The sequence below is a fragment of the Stegastes partitus genome, unplaced genomic scaffold (genome assembly GCF_000690725.1).
Source record: "Stegastes partitus isolate 25-593 unplaced genomic scaffold, Stegastes_partitus-1.0.2 Scaffold1081, whole genome shotgun sequence".
NCBI lineage: Eukaryota > Metazoa > Chordata > Actinopteri > Pomacentridae > Stegastes > Stegastes partitus.
In genome coordinates, this window is record NW_007578812.1 from 180,685 (window position 1) to 200,886 (window position 20,202).

A 20,202-nucleotide genomic window follows, 5' to 3' on the forward strand; every position below is an offset into this window, starting at 1 on the left:
CCTTTCAGATGGCTCTTAATTCTGGGATTTGTTGCTCACAAAAGCCGCTCTCATATCTCTTCCTCTCGGTGGATTTTCGAGCAGTAGGCGTCTCTTATTCAGCTCGAAAGGTTGCTGAAAATAAATCATCACCCTCCCACCAGTACACGAGAATGTCCAGATGGTTGAATTTTCACTGACGTCCTCCCGCTGAATTTCCCCATTGTCTTTCCACGCTAAAATTAGAAGGTAATACTTGGTGAAAACGCTGCGTCTGCTCCGAGGGTGCTAGTTAATTATCAAGAACTGGATTTATGTTCCACCCACAAATGAACTGTTGAAGCTGTGTTGTGTGCGAGAGGGGCTGCCGAGTCCAAAGCTGCACCTCAACAAAAAAAACATTTAAAAAAATACCCCTTCTGGTTTGTTGAAGGGACAAAACAGCAGGTTTTCTCGTCAAGCGGCGCCTTGATCCTTCCGCGAAAACAAAAGAAGGAACGCGAGATCATTTAGCGACTAAAAGGGAGGCGGCAATTATTAAGACCGTTAAGAAAACTACATGCAGCAGCTCAACATGCGTTTCCAATCACGTCTCATTACTTCCATTAACATTACTAATTCAGCAGCGCGGCAGCCCAACTACTAATCGCTCCGGCGCTCCATTAGAGGAGCCCGAAAATGTGGTCACTTAATGAAATCAGCGTTGTTGTTTGGTCGCCTTTAACAATCAATTAATCAATCGACTACATGTAAGCAGACAGAGAGCAAGAAGCAGCCTTTATGCGCTCGGGTTTTGATGAGAATTTTCTTTGGCGGCGTTTGACAAATGACTGTTTTATCTTCAAATGCAGCGAGGGCTTAAATTCATTGGTGAATAAATCCAATGTTATGAGGCTGGGATTAAACCATCTGCATGATTTGGCAGTTCTTTTCATTTTTGCATGCTATGTGTGCTTTGGAAGCCAAAATTAGGGGCTTAAACGTTTTTTTATTTTTATTTTTTTTCTGCTGCGTTTTTCAAACTCGACAAGTGGAATCAAGGCCATCCCCAAGAGCGGCGTGTTGATTTTATAACGTCAGACAAGGTTGGGGAACTGTAGATTTGACGGGGCAGAGGGCATTGCATAGATGGCAGAGTGGAAATGGAAAAATCGGTGCTTTCAGGGACACTTCGACAGCAACAGAAATAAGCAAAAAAATGTCCAGTGGTGGACTCTTTTATTGACAGTATACATCCAACTAACAGCCACAACTTTAAAACCACCTGCCTCCTTTTGTTCAGGTCTTCCTCCACAGACCTCTGAAGGTGTCCCGTGGTATCAGCTGATCCTTTAAGTCCTGGAAGTTGCAATTTGGGGCCTCCCTGGATCAGACTTGTTTTTGCAGCCACATCCCTCAGACGCTCCATCGGAGATCTGGGGAATTGGGAGGCCAAGTCGACACCTTGAACTCTGCCATTTTCTTCAAACCTTTCCTCGACTATTTTCGCACATTATCCGGCTGAAAGAAGAAGCCGCGGCCACCGGGGAATACCGCTGCCATGAAGAGCTGTACGTGGTCTGCAACCGTGTTTAGGGAGGCGGTGAAGCAACGCCCACGTGAAGCAGCAACCAAGGTTTCCCAGCAGAACAAAGCCCAGAGCGTCTGCCGGCTCGCTTTCTTCTCGTCTCCTTCTCAGATAAACACCTGGCTGTCCACACGACGCCAAAGAAAACATGATTCATCAGACCAGGGCCACCTTCTTTTACTGCTGATCTGACACTCACATACGCCTTTCTGTCATAGCAGCATGAAGGTTTTCAGCCATTTATGCTGCAGTAGCTCCTCAACATGGGCCAGCATTTAATCCCCACATCTACCACTGGACCTTGGTCACCAGTTTCCTTGGACCACTTTTGAGGACCTAAGGATACCAGCCTGCATTGCCACATGAGAGTCCATCAGAATAACGGCTGATGTTTGACATTTTTGAGCTCTAACTCGGCTTTTTTTCCTGCATTACAGATCTCAGAAGTGAATTTCACTTAAGCATGTGCCGTGTCTTCTGTCTTCTTCCTCCAGTGTTTGGAGGAGTTCTGGAAGCCCATCTTTGGTCACGGTGTTGTGTCTTTAGCAAGGTGGTACGGTACGGTGGTTTTCTTACCTTGTGGAACCCAGACGGGGCTAAAGCGTCACTACTTCCACTTGTCTTTTTGGCCACACGTCCATCATACAGCTGCCTGAGATGCTATTTCTAGTGCTGACATTTTGTGGTGTACGGCAGACGTTGCACATCTAGAAGCCGAAATATCACAAAGCGTTGGCTCTGTGGTGGCCGTTCAACCACACCACAGACGTCATGTTTTCCTTGATGCTGTCGGAGGATGTATGTATGTCGACACATTTGCCACTGCTGCTTGTTGAGTAGTTCAGGTCTTCTTAAGGGTCTGGGGTTCTACGTTTATCCTAAATTGCAGCCTTTGAGAGTTGCTAATTTCATTCTCTGTCTTACCCCAGAACACCTGCTATTTGGAGATGCTCTGACTGAGACATCTAACCATCACTACTTGACCTTTCTCACCTGAGTCCTTACGTTTCCTGCTTCAAACACCTCAACTTCTACACCTAACCCAAGCCTTAACAGGGAGATAACATAATTAACACCAACTGAAGGTGGTTTTATTGTTTAGTTAGATATTTAAGACTTTGTTGTTGGACTGCCACAAGTCCTGGGTTCACATCCCAGACAGGAATCCAACAAGAAGAAAGTCCACGCAAGAGATGTGCCTCTAATAAGTTGCGTTTAACACAAAGCAACCGTGTCGTGTGGATGTTGGTGCCAAAAAAAAAAGAAGGATGAAAGCAGTTGGACTGAGGAGACAGGGAATACGTGGCTCAGCTTTTACAGCCTTGACGAGCGACTTAAATCAGCCGATGACCCCTCTGTGTCCTCCTCCATGACGGTGGGAGGGGCTTCACAAAGGTCCACTTAAAAGCTTTTTTTTGTCTTTTCCGAATCATTCCAAGGTCTTCCTCCGCTCGACAGAAACAAAAGAGCGACCACACTGTTCGAGGAAGAACTGAGCAGAACAGAACATGACTGTAATGTGTAAAACTTACTTTTACACCTTTTATTTGGGCTCCCAATACACAATTCGAGGATATGCTCATCAATACAGAGTCTGCTTTAGATCTCATGATACACTGAATGGAGGAAGGTCTGGACTGATGCAATAAACCAACAGTTTTCATTGTGAACTACAGTCCTATGTACACCATTTTTATTTTAGAGATCTGTATTTTCTGATAGTTAATAACATTTATCATACTGAATAGCGATTGACAAGGTACAATCACAAGGCCTTTTTTTTTGTTTGTTTTTTTCTTGTTTTTTTTTGCAATTTTAGCCGCTATATCTTAAATGCACTTTCACAGCAGATGTAACGTAAACTTCATTTGTAGCTCTATTATGAGTCTGCACAATAAGTTCAGGCGCGGCATTGGACGTCCCGATAGACAGCAAATGGAGTCGGCCTCGCATTTGTATTGGTTTGGAACCATTGATGCACTTTTTGAAAAATAAGCAGACCATGTTACCTAAGACAGACACCAACGCTCTGCCGTCTTTGTCAGCAAACGGACGAGGTGATACATCTCCACAGATACAGGTAATAAACCCAAACAGAGGAAGATTCGTTCTTATATCAAAAAAGTTCAAGACCTGAGATTTTTTAGTGGAACAAAATGCTTTAACATACAAAAAAAAAACAAAAAAAAAAAACATTAACTGTCTGTAAACTGTCACAACGGCTGCGAACACTAGCTATGTCTTCCCTTTTGTGACTGAAAACATGCACAGTAAAATCATGTCAGCTCGCGTCAACAGAACGTTTAAAATCCCATTTCTCCAGCCGCGTTCTCCAAACCTCTCGGATTGTTTTTTTTGTGTTGCAAGCTAGTAGCACACAGCTCTATGCAGGTAACAGTTTGACAAGAATCATCAGTAATCAGTGTGTGGACACGACTGAGGGTGATGCAGAATTCAGATAACTTAAGACAAATAAATCCATTTTTTAAATTCTATTAAACATGGTAATACCTTATTCTAGACAACACTGGGGACTCTGAGGGTTACAAGTTCATTCCTTGGGCACTTAGTAAAGAGTCCAGCATGTCGAAAGTGTCTTTGTAGTCAGTGTGTTGGCCGTTGGACGTCAGCATGCCGTTGGTACCGTCATGGCCGTGGTGATCCATCATCCTCTGGCTGCTGTCTGAGTAGTGAGACGAGTTCAGGCCTCCTTTGGAGGTCCTGCTGCTCTTGGACGAGTGGTGGTGGTGGTTGTGGTTACTGGCGTCAGAGTGAGGTCTCTTCCGAGACGAGCTGGAGGAGCTCCCGTCACTGCCGTGGCTGCTGGGAGCTCGTACAGATAAGGAGGCATTGTCCATTGTCCCTCTGCTGTTTCCACTGAGGGAGTAAGAGTGCGAGTGGGTGTGTTTTGAGTGGCGGTGACCACTGTGCTCTTTGTGCTTGTCTTTTCCAGACAGAGTCCCGCCCTGCTCCGAGCCTCCGTGACGCTCAGATGAAACTTTGATTCGCATCTTGAGCTCCTCGCTAGTGGCAGAGCCGTTCTCGGCGTAGGAGGCTGGGAGCCGAGGCCTTTTCGAGCTGGGCTTATCTCTCCTGCTGTCACCTGGCTGGCCGGCCTGATGTGGCTGAGAGCGTTTCTTGTGGTGGTGAGAGGACAGAACTGGAGGAACGTACATGTCTGTGCTGGGCTCCTCCTTTATGCCGTTCTGCAAGGCCAGCTCTGCCGCGTGTTTCTCTCGGTACTTTTCCAGAGTCAAGACTTTCTGTGGCCGCGAAAAAGCTGCGGCGTTCACGCCGAGCTGCTGGTGTTCACTACTAGACCCGCCAGCAGCTTTGTGTTTGTGTTTGACCAGTGTGAAGTCCGAGTGGGGAGGCTGGGAGAACTGGTCGTAGCCACAGGTCTTTGACTGGTCGTTCAGTGGCTGGTAGGAGGCGTAGGGGGCTGCCATGGAGTTCAGGGTGGGCATGTCTGCAGAGTCTGACGCTGAGGTGGAGGGGAAGAAGGAGTTCGTAACCCCGGGAAGGCTGTCTAAGGACGTCCCCTGGAAGGCACTGTCCACGGTCGGGCCCTCCGTCTTTGGCTTCTTAGCTGCTTGAATGGCCTAGAAAACAACAACAACACAATTCAACGTGAGACGCTGACACTTAACACCAGTCATGCTATATATCTTGTGCTGCCCTCATACGGCCGCCCGACAAGTATTTATGACTTACCCTCCAGTTTCGTATCCTCTTCAGCTTGCTGGGCGTCTTCTCTAAGATCTGAAGGAACTCGTGTGTGAGCTCTGAAAACAATAAAGAAAACCATGTCAGTGGATTCTGCTCTGCTACAAAGACTGAAACACACTCTGCACTACTTGTAGTACGGTCCAAAAGCTGTGGGACTGTACGTGCTGCTCAGTGCATTACACTGAATTGTAAGCAGTAACTTTCATGTATGAGAAAGAAGAAAGTGTGACTCGGCGCTATCAGCAGCACACGTTTGTGATTTTCTTTATGGATCTCAAAATGGAGCCGGGTCAGGAGTGCACCAGAAGCATGCTTGTCGTATTCTTTCATGTGGTTCTGCACCGTAAACTAATCTGTGACTTTCAAGGCAGGGTTCTGCTGTAAGGTGTTTGAGGGAGAACGTTCAGCGCTAACAACCTGAGACGTAGCATGAATGTAGTGCAGTGATTACAGAAGCTATTTTGGCCAAAACAACACAATCAACACAAGATTTGACTCTCTGTGACTCCTTCGGTTTCCCTGAAATGAGTTTGAGGATGAAGGGTCACCATTTTGTCACGGTTCAGATGATTTATCACAGATGGTGCTCGACGTGTCACCGTAACTAGCGGTAGTGTTACTGAGCGCCGGGAGCGATGGATTATGGCACGAGGACAGATGGCCACGTTTAAATCAGGTACGGTTTTTGATTTTTACAGTCTTCGATCGTGACTTCTGCAGAGCAGGGACGGCTGCTTTGTGTTTCTGTTTGCTTAGTGAAACCAGTTATCAATACAGTTTAGCTGCTCTCCACGAACACAATGCACAAAACGGCGACTTAGAATCATCTGTGAAACCCGAGCCGAGCATAAAGAGGAGGATGTAAACGCTTACCGTCGAGCAGCTGTAACGTTACGGTGCGGTCCACGTACTCCCACCAGTGTTTGCCATCTGTGGACACGGGGATCTCCCAGTTGGACCACTTGCAGGCCAAATGGATGCAGACGCACGCAACGACTGTGGGCCTGTACTGCAGGCAGAAGGTGGTGAGGTGCAAACTGCAGGAGAAGACGAGAAACACAAGAAAAAGATCCCACCGTGAGCTGAAGGGCTTTTACACTCACACACACACATACACACTAAATACACCGTTTACACAGTTTAACCAAAGCAGCAGTTAACTTAACGGCAGCAACTGGAAGCAACATTGACAATTCAAATATTATGTCCACAGTCACACAGCCTTACCTCACCGACAGGAACATCTAAGAAAACCTATGTTTGTTAGGCATGTTCCTAAATGTCTGAATGAGACATACACACAGTTTCATATGTAATATAGAGGAACTGAACCTAAGAGGCCACATTAGAGTTTTGATTTTAATGTGAAAGGGGGAAATTATCAAACACAAAAACAGTGTTTCTCAGTCTCTTCATGAGACAGAATCTAAATTTTACACTAACTGTTAAAATCTATTTACACACGACATGTATGAGCAGAAAACAACAGCACACGCTAAGTGTCGCATTAACATCAGGCGGCAGCTCAGGGACTGAGAAACACTGTTGTTGGGAGCCAAGACGATCGATTAGGCTTTAGGTTTTAAAAGGTTAATTTCCCCTGCTCCCTGAATCCCAAACTGCACTGCAAACCGGCTCTCAGGTGTTCACACTAAAACACCAGAAAACAACCAGGGCCCGGACTCATCTGCATTACTGACACTAGTGTCACATGTCTTTTATATTTTGCCCTTACAGCAACGAGAACGACCAAACATCAGAGTCACGCCATCAGTACTTAAGTCTGGCTGATGACTCTTTCTGTGGTTGCAGAGCTGCTTTTTACTCCGTCTCAGGCTCTAAGTGTGGAAGAACTGCTTCTGTGGTGAGTGTGCGCTCTTTTGCATCCCACGCAAAGTCTGTCGCAAACATTATTCATTTTTTTCCCCATAAACGGTGTGATTCAACGGCTTCGGTTTCATTGATGCAGCGACTGAAATCAGTGGATGGACGTCTGGTTAACCGCCATCTGCATGTGTCTCTGTGATCCGTGCCTTCAGCACTCCTGGTTTAAAGAGCTTTATTTTGAATGCAGGACTTTTTAGGTGCCTTGATTTCAAAACGAGGTCTAAATTCTCCAGAAACCTGATAAAAAACCTGGCGTTAAACGGGCCCTGGGCTAAATTAAGAACGGACGATCAATACCCTCCGGCATTATCGGTTCTGCTTTCAGGAACGGAGAACTTAAATGAATCGATTTCTCTTTGCTACATAAACATAATCACGTACTTTTTAACTCATCATCTGTTTCTAATTTATCTATAATAGATTTTCTGAGTCAGTCCTTTCATTCAGAGCAGGTGCTGTTTTCTTTCTTAAAAGAAAAAAAAAGAACTAATAAGAGTACTGTTAAAATATTGTTTTAAAAAAAGATCAAAAAGTAGAACCATATTTTTTTATCACTGACAATTTTTTAAACTACCGGTTGATAAATACAGGCCCTGACTCGTATTTTAAGTCAAAAAATCAATGAAATGTACTTCTATTTTATTATTATAGTAACTAGGGGTGATTCTAAAGTGATTTAAAGACTCCAAACTCAAATCTAAACTTGTTTTATGCAGGAAAAATGACTGTAAAGACCCCTGATCTGCTGGGATTGACTGAACACTTTAAAACAAGTAAAGTACTAAAATACGGAGCTCACTGAACAGAAAGTCTGATACATCCCGTCTGAGCCTAAGATCCACGCGCATTTTTCCCGCTACCTTCTATTTCTATGATGTTTCAACCTCCTAAACAGAAAGCGTCAGTTTGCAGTGTAGTTTGGTGTTTCACTGTTAGCGCCTTTGGGGTGAAAAATGTGCAAAAAAAAATAAAAATTTTAAATTAAAAAAAAGGAACTGAACTATACTTACCAAGAAACTCTATAAGTTTAAGAATCTTTAGTGGCAATCTATATTCAGGCTACCGTTTGAGTTTTTTTAGACATGTGCACTCCGTACCAAACAACCTTGAGAGGTAAACAGCACCACTACACTCCACATTGTGCATTCAACCCCTATGTGCCAACACAGAGCCCTTGTACAATACACCGCACAGCAGCCTGGCCGGTACTTCCCCGTGCCGGGGGTTCCCAGGGTCCAGGCGCACACAGGGCGTTGGACACAGGAAGGGGGACCCTGCAGGACAGGAAGCTATAGTGTGCCATTACAGTGCAATAATGGGAACAGGATAATAACCTGTTGGTAGCCATGAAATAGGAAGTCTGTGCCAAATCCTTGCTTGCTGCAAAAGAAAGAGAAAAAAAACGCATTTTAGGGTTCAGTTGATAAGAGGCGACAGCATTTCAAAACATAGCATCAATGTGGTTCTAGATTAGCACAAAGTAGCTGAAAATAAAAAGGAGAGCCGCTCTAAGAAAAGGCGTCACTTTAACATTACGGGACAAAACTGAGCTTTAAATAAAACCAATACATACGACGTGGAAAAAGTTCAAGAGTGAAAAGCTGAGAAAGAAGATAATACCTCGCACTAGCTGGGAACATCTCACAACATCTGTGTGAGGATGATCAACTGTTATTTCAAAACCTGCAATCGAGACGGTGAACGGAGACGATCAGAACAGTGAGAACAGAAGCACAACAATTTGTTTAAAAAAGAAACTAGAGGAAGACATGTTAAATATCCAAACAGCCAGTGTCAACTACTTATGCAACCGTGTTGTTTGCACAGATTCCTTCTATGGGAGGAATGCTGCTGAAACGTCTTACAGTAGAAACCTGTGCAGGTGAAGGTGCTGAGAGACGGAGAGCAGAACTCACCCAGCGTCTGCAGCACTATTGTTTCCAGTGCTACCAGCTCTTGTGCCTGCTGCTGGAATGCCTGGAAAACATCAAGCGTTGAAGAATTAAAACATCAGACATGATTAAAATTTTAAAAAGAGGGCTTGTTATTTAAAATCCAAAACAAATCCACGTTTCTGACCAACTTCTAAACAAAGTGCAGCATGTATACGTTGGATGTCACACAAACATGGTGCAGCAACAACAACAACTACTTTTGTCCTTATTGTAACTGTTGATGTATTAAAGTAGCTGTGATCAGAGAGCAGGACAGAAGCACAGACGTCTAGAATACCTTGTTGTTTTTCTGTTTAGGTGTATTGGTGCTCTGCATAGCGTACTAACCACCACTTTTAATGCGATAATTTGAACAACTTCCATACTTTTGAAGCCTCTGGTTTTAGGAAACTTTAGCAGTGACCAGATTTAAACTTTACTGTTGCTAACCTGAACTAACAAATGATTCAAAAAACAAGTGATGTTGTGACACAAGAGGAGAAAAGCATTTGCTTCAATGGCCAGAAATTCATTTTCTTTTTTAAAACTGCTTTGGTTTAAACATTTTAGTTATGCCAACAACTGCTGTCCAACATCTGTCATGTTTGAACTAACCCTAAATGCAAAATCTGTTTCAAAAGAAACCTTTTTGTACTTAAGTGCAAGTGGATTTGTTTTAAAACACACCTCATGACAAATAAGAAAATTAACAGAAGCTACCAACAGTCTTAAACCTCTGAACTCATCCTGCTGCATCCCTTTGTTGAACTCTTGTGATTCAAATCAAACTGTCAGTAAAAAAGGGTTTTAATATGCTTGAGGACACAAGCTGTGTTGAAAAACCACCAAAAAAAAGAATGTTAACAGAGTTATTAGTTTCTGAAAATAGTCTTTTATCTTTTAGTTGAATATTATATGTTAACTGTAGCAGACTACCGAAACAAAAAAGCTGTAATCTAAAGACCAATCCCATAGAAGGTGTTTCAGAACGTCCACCACCTCGTGTCATGGTCAGGTTTCACTCTCCTCCATCCACCGTCAATGTCTCTGTGCTGCGCCTACATGACTGCGACAAACACCAGACTGTGTGCTTGGTGAAGATAAGCTGTCAGGTTTTGATATCAGTTGAAGTTGTTGTGGACTGAGCAGATCGATGCGAGTGTTTAAGCATCACTCGTGCTACACGTTTAACATAATGCTGCCACTCTTTTGGAACGACGTCCACCAGGGTTTTCCAAAGCCAAACAATCAGTACTAGCAGATTTACTGAGATGTAGGTGAAGGAAAAGCAGAGAAGCTGGCATTTATGATTAAAAAAAACATCCCTGCAGCTCTACTGTGGTTGAAATCTTCTCTCCAAGGCCTCACAGAACATGTTAGGCAGTATAAGTGGTTATAAACAACTCACTAACAGAAAAATGACTAGAAACTGAACACCACAATGATCCCAGTCTCCAGAAAACTGATCTCAGTATCAGCACGAACCATCTGACGTCTCTAAAGCAAGATCTGAGCCAAACGGTGAAGCCACGAGACAGAGCGTGACGAAGCACACGATCCATGCAAGAGTGATTCATGCAAACACAACATCGATCCCTTAGTCACAGTTTACTTACGTTGCTTTTAGTGTCTAGGGCAGGCTCTTGTGGGTTAATGCAGGCATGGGCTATTTTAATGACATGCTCCAGCTTCCTGGGCTGCTCCTCAACTTTAGCTGCCAGGAACAACGTGGTCTGAGAAATGATCTAGACAGGAAGAGGAAAAAAAGAAGAGAGTCAGTCAGTTTTTACAGTCTCTACCAGCAGTAATTATGGCATCAACCAAAATTGCAGTGATACTTACGTTTCTATGGAATTTGGTGAACGAGTGGATCATATAAAACCTGTGCATATATACTATAGCAGTGTTGATTATTAGTTGAGACCTGTGGGGGGAGAGTTAAGGACGACACACGGATGGCACAGAGCAGAATAAAAAAAAAAGCTGCATTAGATGAGAAACCTGGACGGATACCACTGAGCTAACAAAGCTAGCAAAACGTGAGCCCGTTAGTCAAAACCACGTTAAAACCGGTCGCCAGCATCCGGACATGAGCTCCAACTTATCAACCGGCGTAGAGGTCTATTTTTAAGCCCAGTGTTGGATTTAAGATCCTCAAACAACCTGTGCCGGTGCTCGTTTACTCCTGCTGTCATTAGACATTAAGCTAACAATAGAACGTGCAGTCTAAAGAGACAAAACAATGGCTAAGCTAGCAGGTAGGCCGCAGCACGTCCGGCGGCGGATAAACGGAGTGTTAGCGGAGGTAAAGAGCCGGTCTCACTCAGAGAAGACTCCGAGTGTTATAAAGAAAGATTTTAAATGTGTTTATAGAGTTAAAATGCTAAATAAACCAAGCCCCGTCATCCCGGCTCCCTGTATGCTAATGCTAACTCGGGCTAGCCCGTCAGTCGGCCGGCTTGTCTGCTCTTTTCAGAAGGATACACGTTGAGTCTCTGGCCTATGTCTTGGATCAAGTTGGCGGCCTGCTGCCGGTAGGAGAGCTCCCGGTCGGCCTCGATTCCGCAGCGCCGGGACGGGGTGTTTTCCAGCTGCTCCCGGGTGAAGAGCCATTTCGTAGAGGGTCCCCGGTGCACCGCCATTACGCTCCCACAGCCAAGCCCGACGGTGTTAGCACCGGGAGGGAGCGGGGCGGCGGGGGCACCGGAAGGACGAAACGACGAGCTCGAGCGAAAACCGGTCGCCCGATTTCGGAGCGGCGCCTTCAGCGGCCGATGCTGGGAAGGACAACCGGCAGTTCTCCTCGCCGGCCTGGTGGGTCGATTGGCATTCATGCAGGGCATGGTTTCCAGAAGAGGGTCCACCTGTCAGCTGAGAAGCTTCAGCAGGTCTGACTGAGCAGCAGGAAGGTCCACAGTCTTAAATTCTTCAGCACACCTCAACACAATGGCCCCTAAGTGAGGAGCCATTAACACTTGGGTTTCAGTCTCAGCTGGGGGGTGGTGCTGCCCCCCATTCATTATGAGAGTCACTGGGGCACCGCCCTGCCAACAATGGGGTCCGTTAGGGTCTTTTGTGACCAGGTGTAAATGTGATTCATGTTCCTGGGGGGAGATGATGAGAGGTGAGGCCTCAGACCTCCATCCTTGTTAAGTGATGGTCTCTCTCTCCATGTAGGAACTAAGAGCATTACAGTTAAGGCCCAAAGTATTCATACACATGTCAGTTATTTATTTTCTATGTTACCTGTATGTTTCCTCTGCTTTAAAATGACATAAACAAGTCACAGAAGACACTCAGACCATATATTGTAGATGTTTTACTGAAGATGCCATGTCCAGTGTTAGTACTACTTTTTCTCAGGAATCAGTGCCAAAGCCTTTATTTGCCACCACACTCATCAATCATATTTGCGAACAGTCTTTCTTCATGTCTGCCTGGGACTTTGGTCCACTCCTCTGTGTGAGGACTCTTCTTCTCTGGCCTTCAGCTCCTCCACAGATTCTTTATGGGATTCAGGTCTTCTCCATGTCTTCACCATCTTGGCTGTTTGTCTCAGATTATTGTTTTGTTGGCAGATCTAAGGGACTTTCCTACAAACATCTTCCCCCACAGTCCTTACATCATCCTCTTCTCTCATGATGCTGTTGATCAGGCTTCCAGCTCCACACCCCACAGCATAGCGGTCCCACCCATCGTTTAACGTTGACGATGGAGCCGTTGGGGTTGAACGCTCCTCCTTTGTGTTATCCCTGTGACCAAGCGGCTCCGTCTTCATCTCATCCAAACCCAGAACTCATGACCAGCAGCTTTTGTTCTTTGTCCAGGTGAGCTTTTGTGTGTCTGCCTTGCATACGTGAAGTTCTCCTGGATCCTTTGTTTAGTGTCTGAATTGACATGTTAATGCCAGAATGGGGAAGTTCCTGGAGGTGATCCTGGGTTTCTTCTTGGCCTCTGCTGTTCTTATTACTGCAATGATTGTTTTCCTTCCAGCCTTTTGATTATTTGATCACTTTTAGCACAAATGTAAAAAGCAAATAAACACAAAAACAGTTTAAATGAATGACTAACACCTCTAGCACAGTATCTTATTATCTTTTTTACTTGTGTTTATGACATTTGTACACAAATTTAAGCTCAATAAAACACCTGGATTAACCACTAGGGGGCACAAATGTACACTGAGCCACTTTTGCATTATTACTGTGAAGATAAAAAAAAATACTAAATATAGTTCTAACATAACAAAAATGATATTAATATGAAAAAACACAGCATATTTTTTTGAATAATTGAAATTCCTATTTTTAAAGCATATTAATACCATTGTTTTATTGTAGTTTTGGCTTTGCTTCACCAGAGGAACAACACTGACAGTTTCATTTAATACCTGGAAACATTAACACCACCACATGACTCCAGTTAAATCCAGACTGGACTCACATTCTCAGAACTCGGCCCTCCAGAGAGAAGGACTGGCTTAACCCCAACATTTGGCAAATATTGCTTCTTCGTTTTTTTATTTTATTTTATTTTTTACAACAAAGTTTCTACACTCTTGCTCATAAAGTTGGAATAAGATATTTTTTTCACCTCTTTTCATGGAATAACTGTGATTTATTCTTGTTAGATACAGTGTATATCTTCTCAAAACTTTATCGATATCACAACACACACACAATACATATCACAGTGAAAATTAAACCACAGTTAACTTTTGCAAACTTTCAGGCTTAAACTAAATGAAGGTATTAAGGGTTTTGTTTCAATCCTTCAACTTTGGTTCCTTTAACAGGAAACACATATTCGAGGGGATTTCATGCATAAGATTGTCTAATATTACTATTTCAAATGTCACTAATATTAACTAAGGCCACCTCTGACATGGATCAATGTGTTAAGACATGGTGGGATACTGTCCACCAGCTGGTTGGTGGTTTCAATGGGGCAGGATTAGTTTCACCTGGTAGCTGGGACTCAGCATGTAATCACCTGGTCAACAGTGATGTGTTTAAATAGAAATAAACACAATTTATTCCAACTCTATGGGCGACGGTGTTTATACTTTAAGGGAACATGAATATAAAATTAATAGACAAAAAACTCGACCTGAATTTAAACAATGTGATACACTGAAGTGAAATACGATTTGAGGAAGCTTCATGGGTAGAACATCTCCTGCACTTCTCTGTGTCCTCCACTGAAGGGAGGCAGAGACCAGGAGCAGGACTGGAGCTCTGCAGCATGTCGGCCAGTTTACACTCTGACAAAACAACACCCATGTGGAGTGGAGCTTTGTCCTCCACTGAATAGCTCAATTACTCTGCTTTTTAAATACCTTTTCCTTGTGCCTGCTCCTCATTGACTGTATTTTGATGCATGAAACAAATCACCTGCACTGCTGATCAAGATATTTATTAAATCCTAGTTTTGATCTTGAGCAGGAAATCAGATTTGGACAAATAAAGGACGCTAAAAGTTAAATGAGGCTGTGTTGTGTACAGCTGCTTGTCTTATTTATGTGATGTCACATCCTAAACCTCATCCCTGCTCATGCTGACAGTATTGATCAGTGGATGTGTTTGCAGGAAACCTGGTGAGTTTCTCTCCATCATATAAAACCGGGACGTCTGCTCTTATATGTAAAGTGTCCTGAGATGACTTGATGCTGTGAATATGAATAAAACTGAATTTTAATGCAGACCTGCCTGTCAAGTGGCTCTGTATCTTAGCAACCCGTTACAGAAATCCCGTTACTTTCTCCAGTGTAGCGTCACAATTACTCCAACCGAGAACAATACATTTGAATTGTTGATTTTTCACCATAATAAAAGGAAAATACTGTTAAGTTGAGTGAAGTGATAAACTGTAAAACGGACCGACTCCCGGAGGAAAACACACTTCTTGTGACTGTTTTTTTGTTCTGTGCCGGTTACAGGTGTGCACCGGTCCGGTTCCGGCTGCTGACGTTTCTCCTCGCGCGAGCGCAGGTGTCGTGACCTCCGTAATTAGAGTCCAGCTGCGGAGGTTTTAGCGGAGCCGCTAATCGGAGCCTGTCGCGAATCATTTGTCATGTTTTTTTGTTTTTTTTTTGTTCGTCCAGACTGTGAGCCGCATCTGTGTCAGGTTAGTCAGCATGTGGGCCACTGGTTCCACCCAGAACCTTCAAAATAAACAGCAGCTAGATTTCTTTTACAGCCTGTTGAATAGAACCAGTGCTAGCTTTTGCTAACGAGTAGCAGTTAGCAAAAGCAGCTAACCGCTTTATTTTGCATGCTATTAGCTGATATTGCTAACAGATAGCCACTTTCAAGTTAGCAAAAGCAGCTAACCGCTTCATTGTGAAAGCGCTTAGCTGTTAGCTGCTTTTGCTAACTAGTAGCAGTTAGCAAGCAGCTAACGGCTTCTTTTTGAAAGCGCTTCAGTTAGCAAAAGCAGCTAACAGCTAAGCGCTTTCAAAATAAAGTGGTTAGCTGCTTTTGCTAAAAATGCTAATTAGAGGACACACCTTGATTGAACATGTCCCCATGGTCACATTATTTTCAGTCTTTTCTAGGGGTATCATCCTTTTTGTACAGGCCTGTTTCATGAGTTTATTTTTTTAAATAATTCTGTTGAACCACGGTTCAAAAGCAACGTCTGATTTTCTTTGCTTAATTTCCATAGAATTTTTGTTTATTGTTACTTTTGTCAGATTCAAGTTATTTCTGTGGCCGTTGTGGGTTTTTCTGTCAATAACTGAGGGGTGTGTAGGTATGAGTTTTCTGTATAACTGGTTACTTGTGTTTATCTGCTCTCAGATGTACATCACTTTGAATAAAAGCAGCTACAAAATGAAATTGTAGGTTGGTAGGTTCCTGTGGGAATCCAACACATATAGTTTGCCTGCACTACCTACGTGGCTTTATTTGGTGGGATTACTAAACAACAGCCCAACAAGTTGGCAGATGTAATTTCTCCAACCCTAAACTCTGACCAGAACCTTTTCTGGAGCAGGTTCGCTGTGCAGCATCAGTTACCATGGTGATCTGTCAGGTTAAAAAACACTGCAACCTCACCATACCTGAGTAACCCATTAATCTTGTTTTATAATCTGCCCTTCAGCTGGAAATTTAACACGTTGTTCTCAGGAATGAACAGGTAAACTCAGCTTAAAATACTTTGAACACCCTCTGTGTATAATAAGGTGCCATATAATACTATATATACTCTACAGAAGTACGGCACAGTCTGTAAGCAGCCGAGATAAATGTAGGCCACTGGGATAAATGGTTCTGTGGTCAAGTAGGTTCTAAATAATATAGGAGGTCAAATGTATTCAGGGTGATTGTGTGCTTGTCTTTGTGGCCATTATTTAAGGGAAATTAGTGAATAAAACATAATCGTTGTGTCTGTGTAATTCCAAATAAAAAGAATATTGAGTGACACCATCGGAAGCAGTTATTGATTTAAAAGTGTGCTTTTCTGAATGCAGCAGTCAGTCATGAAGCCACAGAACATTTGAAGGTAAAGCAGATGGAGAGAGCTTCTCTCTGAGCATTTTGACCTCTAATTAAAGTGACTTTTAAATCCCTTTAGGTGTTTACAGTGTTAAGATGTTGGCTTTTAGTGTATGTTCTTGTTGTTTTGGTGGCTCCAAGTGTTTTTCAGGCTAGGCGGGGTTTTCAGATGGGAGAGGTCTCGCTCGCTCTTCTCCACACCTGAGGCTCATCATGAATCAGCGCTGGATGAAGCCTGCCTCCACCTGGGCTCCAGCACCAGTGGATTATCCTCCCTCGAGTGGACACAGGCCAGATGATTTGTGCTTTGAGAAACTCGCTTTGTCTGACTTCTGCCTTTGTCTGCGTTTGATACCAGAACCTCCCCAGACAGACCGACGCATTCCCCGGCCCAGCTTCTGCCTCCCTGTCCCTCTTGGAACCTCACCTGGATTTTCTTCCCTCCCTCACTCGGCCTCCCGGTGTCCCCTGTTTCCCTGCAGCCTGAATAAATCCCTCTTTTCTCACCACCTATCCCTCTGTTGCTTTTTCTGGATCCCTATCCTGCTGAATCCTAACACTCTGGCCCTTGTTTCCAAAAGCTGGACAACACAAAGATGTGCTGCTGTACATGAGTTTTAGTTTCATGTTGGTGACATTTAAAATAAGGTGTTTGTTATTTTTAAGAAAGCAGAACATTTACATGTCACTGACTGCACTGAGGGGCAGCGCTGTGGTGTCACCTCACAGACAGACACAAGGTCCTGGGTTTGAATCGTCTGGATCGTTCCTCTGTGTGGAGTTACCGTGTCCTCCCTGTGCCTGCATGATGGACTGGAGAGCTGCTGCCAGCCTTTCACCCTGTGGACAGACTCCATCCACCTCTGTGACCTCCCTCAGGATGAGGCGAGGACAGGAGCTGCATGGATGGATGACTGCTCTGAATACACTCAAGTAAATGCTCTGTTTCATATAGATGACTAGGAACACCTTTAGAATCTCCTGTCTGTCATTTCAATTCAATATTTTGTTAGAATTCCTTTGTCTCGCTGTGTGAATGTTCATATGAGAGTCAGAAACAGGTTTATTTCAAGGTATAGTTTACACTGTATGAGGTGTTTGTTCTGGTGGGTTGGTGCAACAATAATAATGATAATATAAAGAATAAAATTTAAGATACAAATATGAATATAAAATATAATAATTTAATATAATAGATGGATAACATTAAAGGGCTTCATTTCGTTTATATGGACTCTTTACCAAATCTGTAGCTTTATCTGTGCTGGGTGAACAGGGTGTGTCTTTTATCTTAAATGTAAATCATTGTTTTTGTTTGTTGGTGGAACCAGAGAGATGCTGCAAACTCCAAATGATCATCAGGTTAAATGACAGAACAGGCTCATTGTCTACTGAAGCGTCTCAACATTTATCTGCTTTATTTTTCAGGGGCGTTTGTTTTGAAGCCCACGTCTCCTACTTTCCGGTGTTATTCCGCCTCACAGTTTGCGATTTGGCGCAACTGGACTCGCAGCCCTGCAAGGAGTCTCCCGTCTCCTCCTCCTCCTCCTCCCTCTCCGTCTCTGGCTCTCGGTCTGTCGGAGAGCTGCGCTCCTCACCCAGGTGTGACATTTTTGGAGTGCCTCACTGGAACCGCATCCCGCCGCCGACAACATGACGGACTCCACGTCGCCAGACTCCACCGCCGTCCCGGAGCCGGCTGTAGTTGTGGACCCCGCGGTGGTGAACGGCCAGTGCGAGCAGGCGGACCCCCAGCAGGAGCAGCAGGAGCCCAGCGCAGAAAGTCAGCCGGAGGGGCTCAAGATGGACCAGGAGATGAAGATAACAGACAGCATAGAGGACCGAGGTAGGCAGCGACAAATATGCTCAAAGTTTCGGGTGCCTGCGGCCAGGACGCACGCTGTGCGTAATGCCACGGAGAGTAGATGTTTGACTGTCTACACTTCAGCCAGCTGTGCTTAACATGTTGCCTTCTGCTTCCTGTGGTTTGCCTCCACTTGTTCCAAACTGAGCACAAATGCAAACCTGCATTCTCGTGGACACATCACCTGAAGCTCTGTGCTGCATGTGTTGTACAGATTCTGGAAATAAAACAATGAGTCCGTTTGGAGAAGCGCGAGGCAGCCATTAGAACAGCTGGTACATCTTTAACTATGGCACAGAAAAGATGTGTTTGTATGTTTTTCTGTGCATTAAAACAGCCAGACTTTAGTTTAAAATATGAATACATGAGCTAAATGTGGGGAATATCCTAAAACACATGAGCAGTGAGCATATGAACAGTTGGTGAGGTGACTGTCTACTGTAGAGAAATGGATGCCTATTGTTGTTATTATTATGATGATGCTAAAACAGTCCACCTCTACAACATCACTACAAATCAAACTGATCCAAACAAAAGCAGAGAAGCTGTTCATTTAAATGAATATTATGTATATTTCAAATGTCTTCTAATTTACTGTGACAAAGTGAAAAAACATAGAATCACATTAAAGCGCTGCAGAATGCTTTGTGGGATGGATTGTAGTCATATAACTGGATCAGTGCTTCTAGTAAATGTGGAAAACATCAAACTCACGAATGCAGATGGATGGACGACATCAGTCTGACTGCAAACTTTAATAACAATAATTATTCTTGTGAGTTTATTGGACATGAGAGTGAACGACAACAGTGCAGCAGACAAAGAGAAACCATCGAGACAAGTTTATTTATACAAATATATGCATTTCCTCAAACACGACTGGACTCCAGCGTAGAACTTTGTTTTGCAGAATAGCTGAACTTCATCCTCCCTGAGGGGAAGCTTGTGTTGGACACAGTGCAGAAGTCTGCTGCTTTACATACAGGCATTAAAAACATCATACAAACAGAGAGGAAACATTAAACTCTGCAGAAAGGAAACTTTACAGACTGCCGGGGGCTTGTGTATATATAGCATATTGTTTTGTTGTACGGCTCGATGGAGGCTGGAGCAGAAAACACCTTCAAGCGTTTAGATTTGCACTCTGGCACCAGCAGTTTGTTCCCTCTAGACGGTGAAGGGAGGATGGATGTAGTGTGTCCTACCTGCTCAGCACCTGTTAGCAACTAGCTGGTGAGCAACATGAAGCCTTCAGCAGCTGGAGGGTCAGATGTCTCCTTCTGGGTTTGGAGGAGAACATAAACAGAGCTGGAGTGAGGATGGAGTCACCAGAAACTCTGTGACTGAATGCTGTGGAGCTCCGCATCCACTAGATGTGTTTGCCAACATGTTTACAAGATCAAAAGATGAACACATGTCAGTGTGTACAGCTAGTTTCCCTCAAGTGGTCAAAGCTGTTCATTTATGAAGGTTGTCAGACACAAACAAGCATCATCACTGTGATTTAGTACAGACAGTCATCTGTTTCTTTAAAGCTGCAAAGATCAGTTGTTAACTATCAAATTAATCGGCAACTATTTTGATAACTGGCTTTAAAAAAGACAAATTTACCAGATTCTGTCTTCTTAAAATTAATATTCTCTGGTTTTTTTTCTCTGCTGTGATGTCAATTTGAATATCTGAAGCTTTGGGAAACACTGATCGACACTTCTCATCATTTTCTGACATTTTACAGACCAAACA

The 20,202-nt window shown here is 43.8% G+C and overlaps 2 protein-coding genes across 3 annotated transcripts in view; one reads left to right on the forward strand and one right to left on the reverse strand.

Annotated features, from left to right (window-relative positions):
- Window positions 1-3,055: 3,055 nt before the first annotated feature.
- ccnt2b (cyclin T2b) lies at window positions 3,056-11,809 on the reverse strand. Of its 2 annotated transcripts, XM_008295876.1 has the most exons (9): window positions 11,581-11,796; window positions 10,939-11,020; window positions 10,713-10,841; window positions 9,079-9,139; window positions 8,783-8,845; window positions 8,497-8,542; window positions 6,149-6,312; window positions 5,261-5,331; window positions 3,056-5,148 (listed from the first exon to the last, which is right to left on the reverse strand). In XM_008295876.1, the coding sequence occupies exons 1-9, from the start codon at window positions 11,736-11,738 to the stop codon at window positions 4,090-4,092; spliced, it is 1,833 nt and encodes a 610-aa protein (XP_008294098.1). In that variant the 5' UTR covers window positions 11,739-11,796; the 3' UTR covers window positions 3,056-4,089. The 2 variants fall into 2 exon arrangements, 1 of the variants encoding a protein (XP_008294098.1); XR_520740.1 differs by lacking the exons at window positions 3,056-5,148; window positions 5,261-5,331 and having other exon boundaries at window positions 6,225-6,312; window positions 8,173-8,542; window positions 11,581-11,809.
- A 6,439-nt stretch (window positions 11,810-18,248) lies between these two features.
- LOC103367750 (transmembrane protein 163-like) overlaps window positions 18,249-20,202 on the forward strand; it is a 26,311-nt gene continuing 24,357 nt past the window's right edge. Inside the window, exon 1 of the mRNA XM_008295877.1 lies at window positions 18,249-18,441. Within this exon, the coding sequence (XP_008294099.1) occupies window positions 18,249-18,441 (193 nt within the window). The remainder of the gene's footprint in view (window positions 18,442-20,202) is intronic.

Coding starts and splice junctions, on each gene's coding strand:
- ccnt2b (XM_008295876.1), bottom strand. CDS start 11,738: ATGGCGGTGCACCGGGGACCCTCTACGAAATGGCTCTTCACCCGGGAG. Junction 6,313..8,496: donor TATTTCATGGCTACCAACAG/GTTATTATCCTG, acceptor CTTCTCCTGCAG/TTTGCACCTCACCACCTTCT. Junction 5,332..6,148: donor AACGTTACAGCTGCTCGACG/GTAAGCGTTTAC, acceptor TATTGTTTTCAG/AGCTCACACACGAGTTCCTT.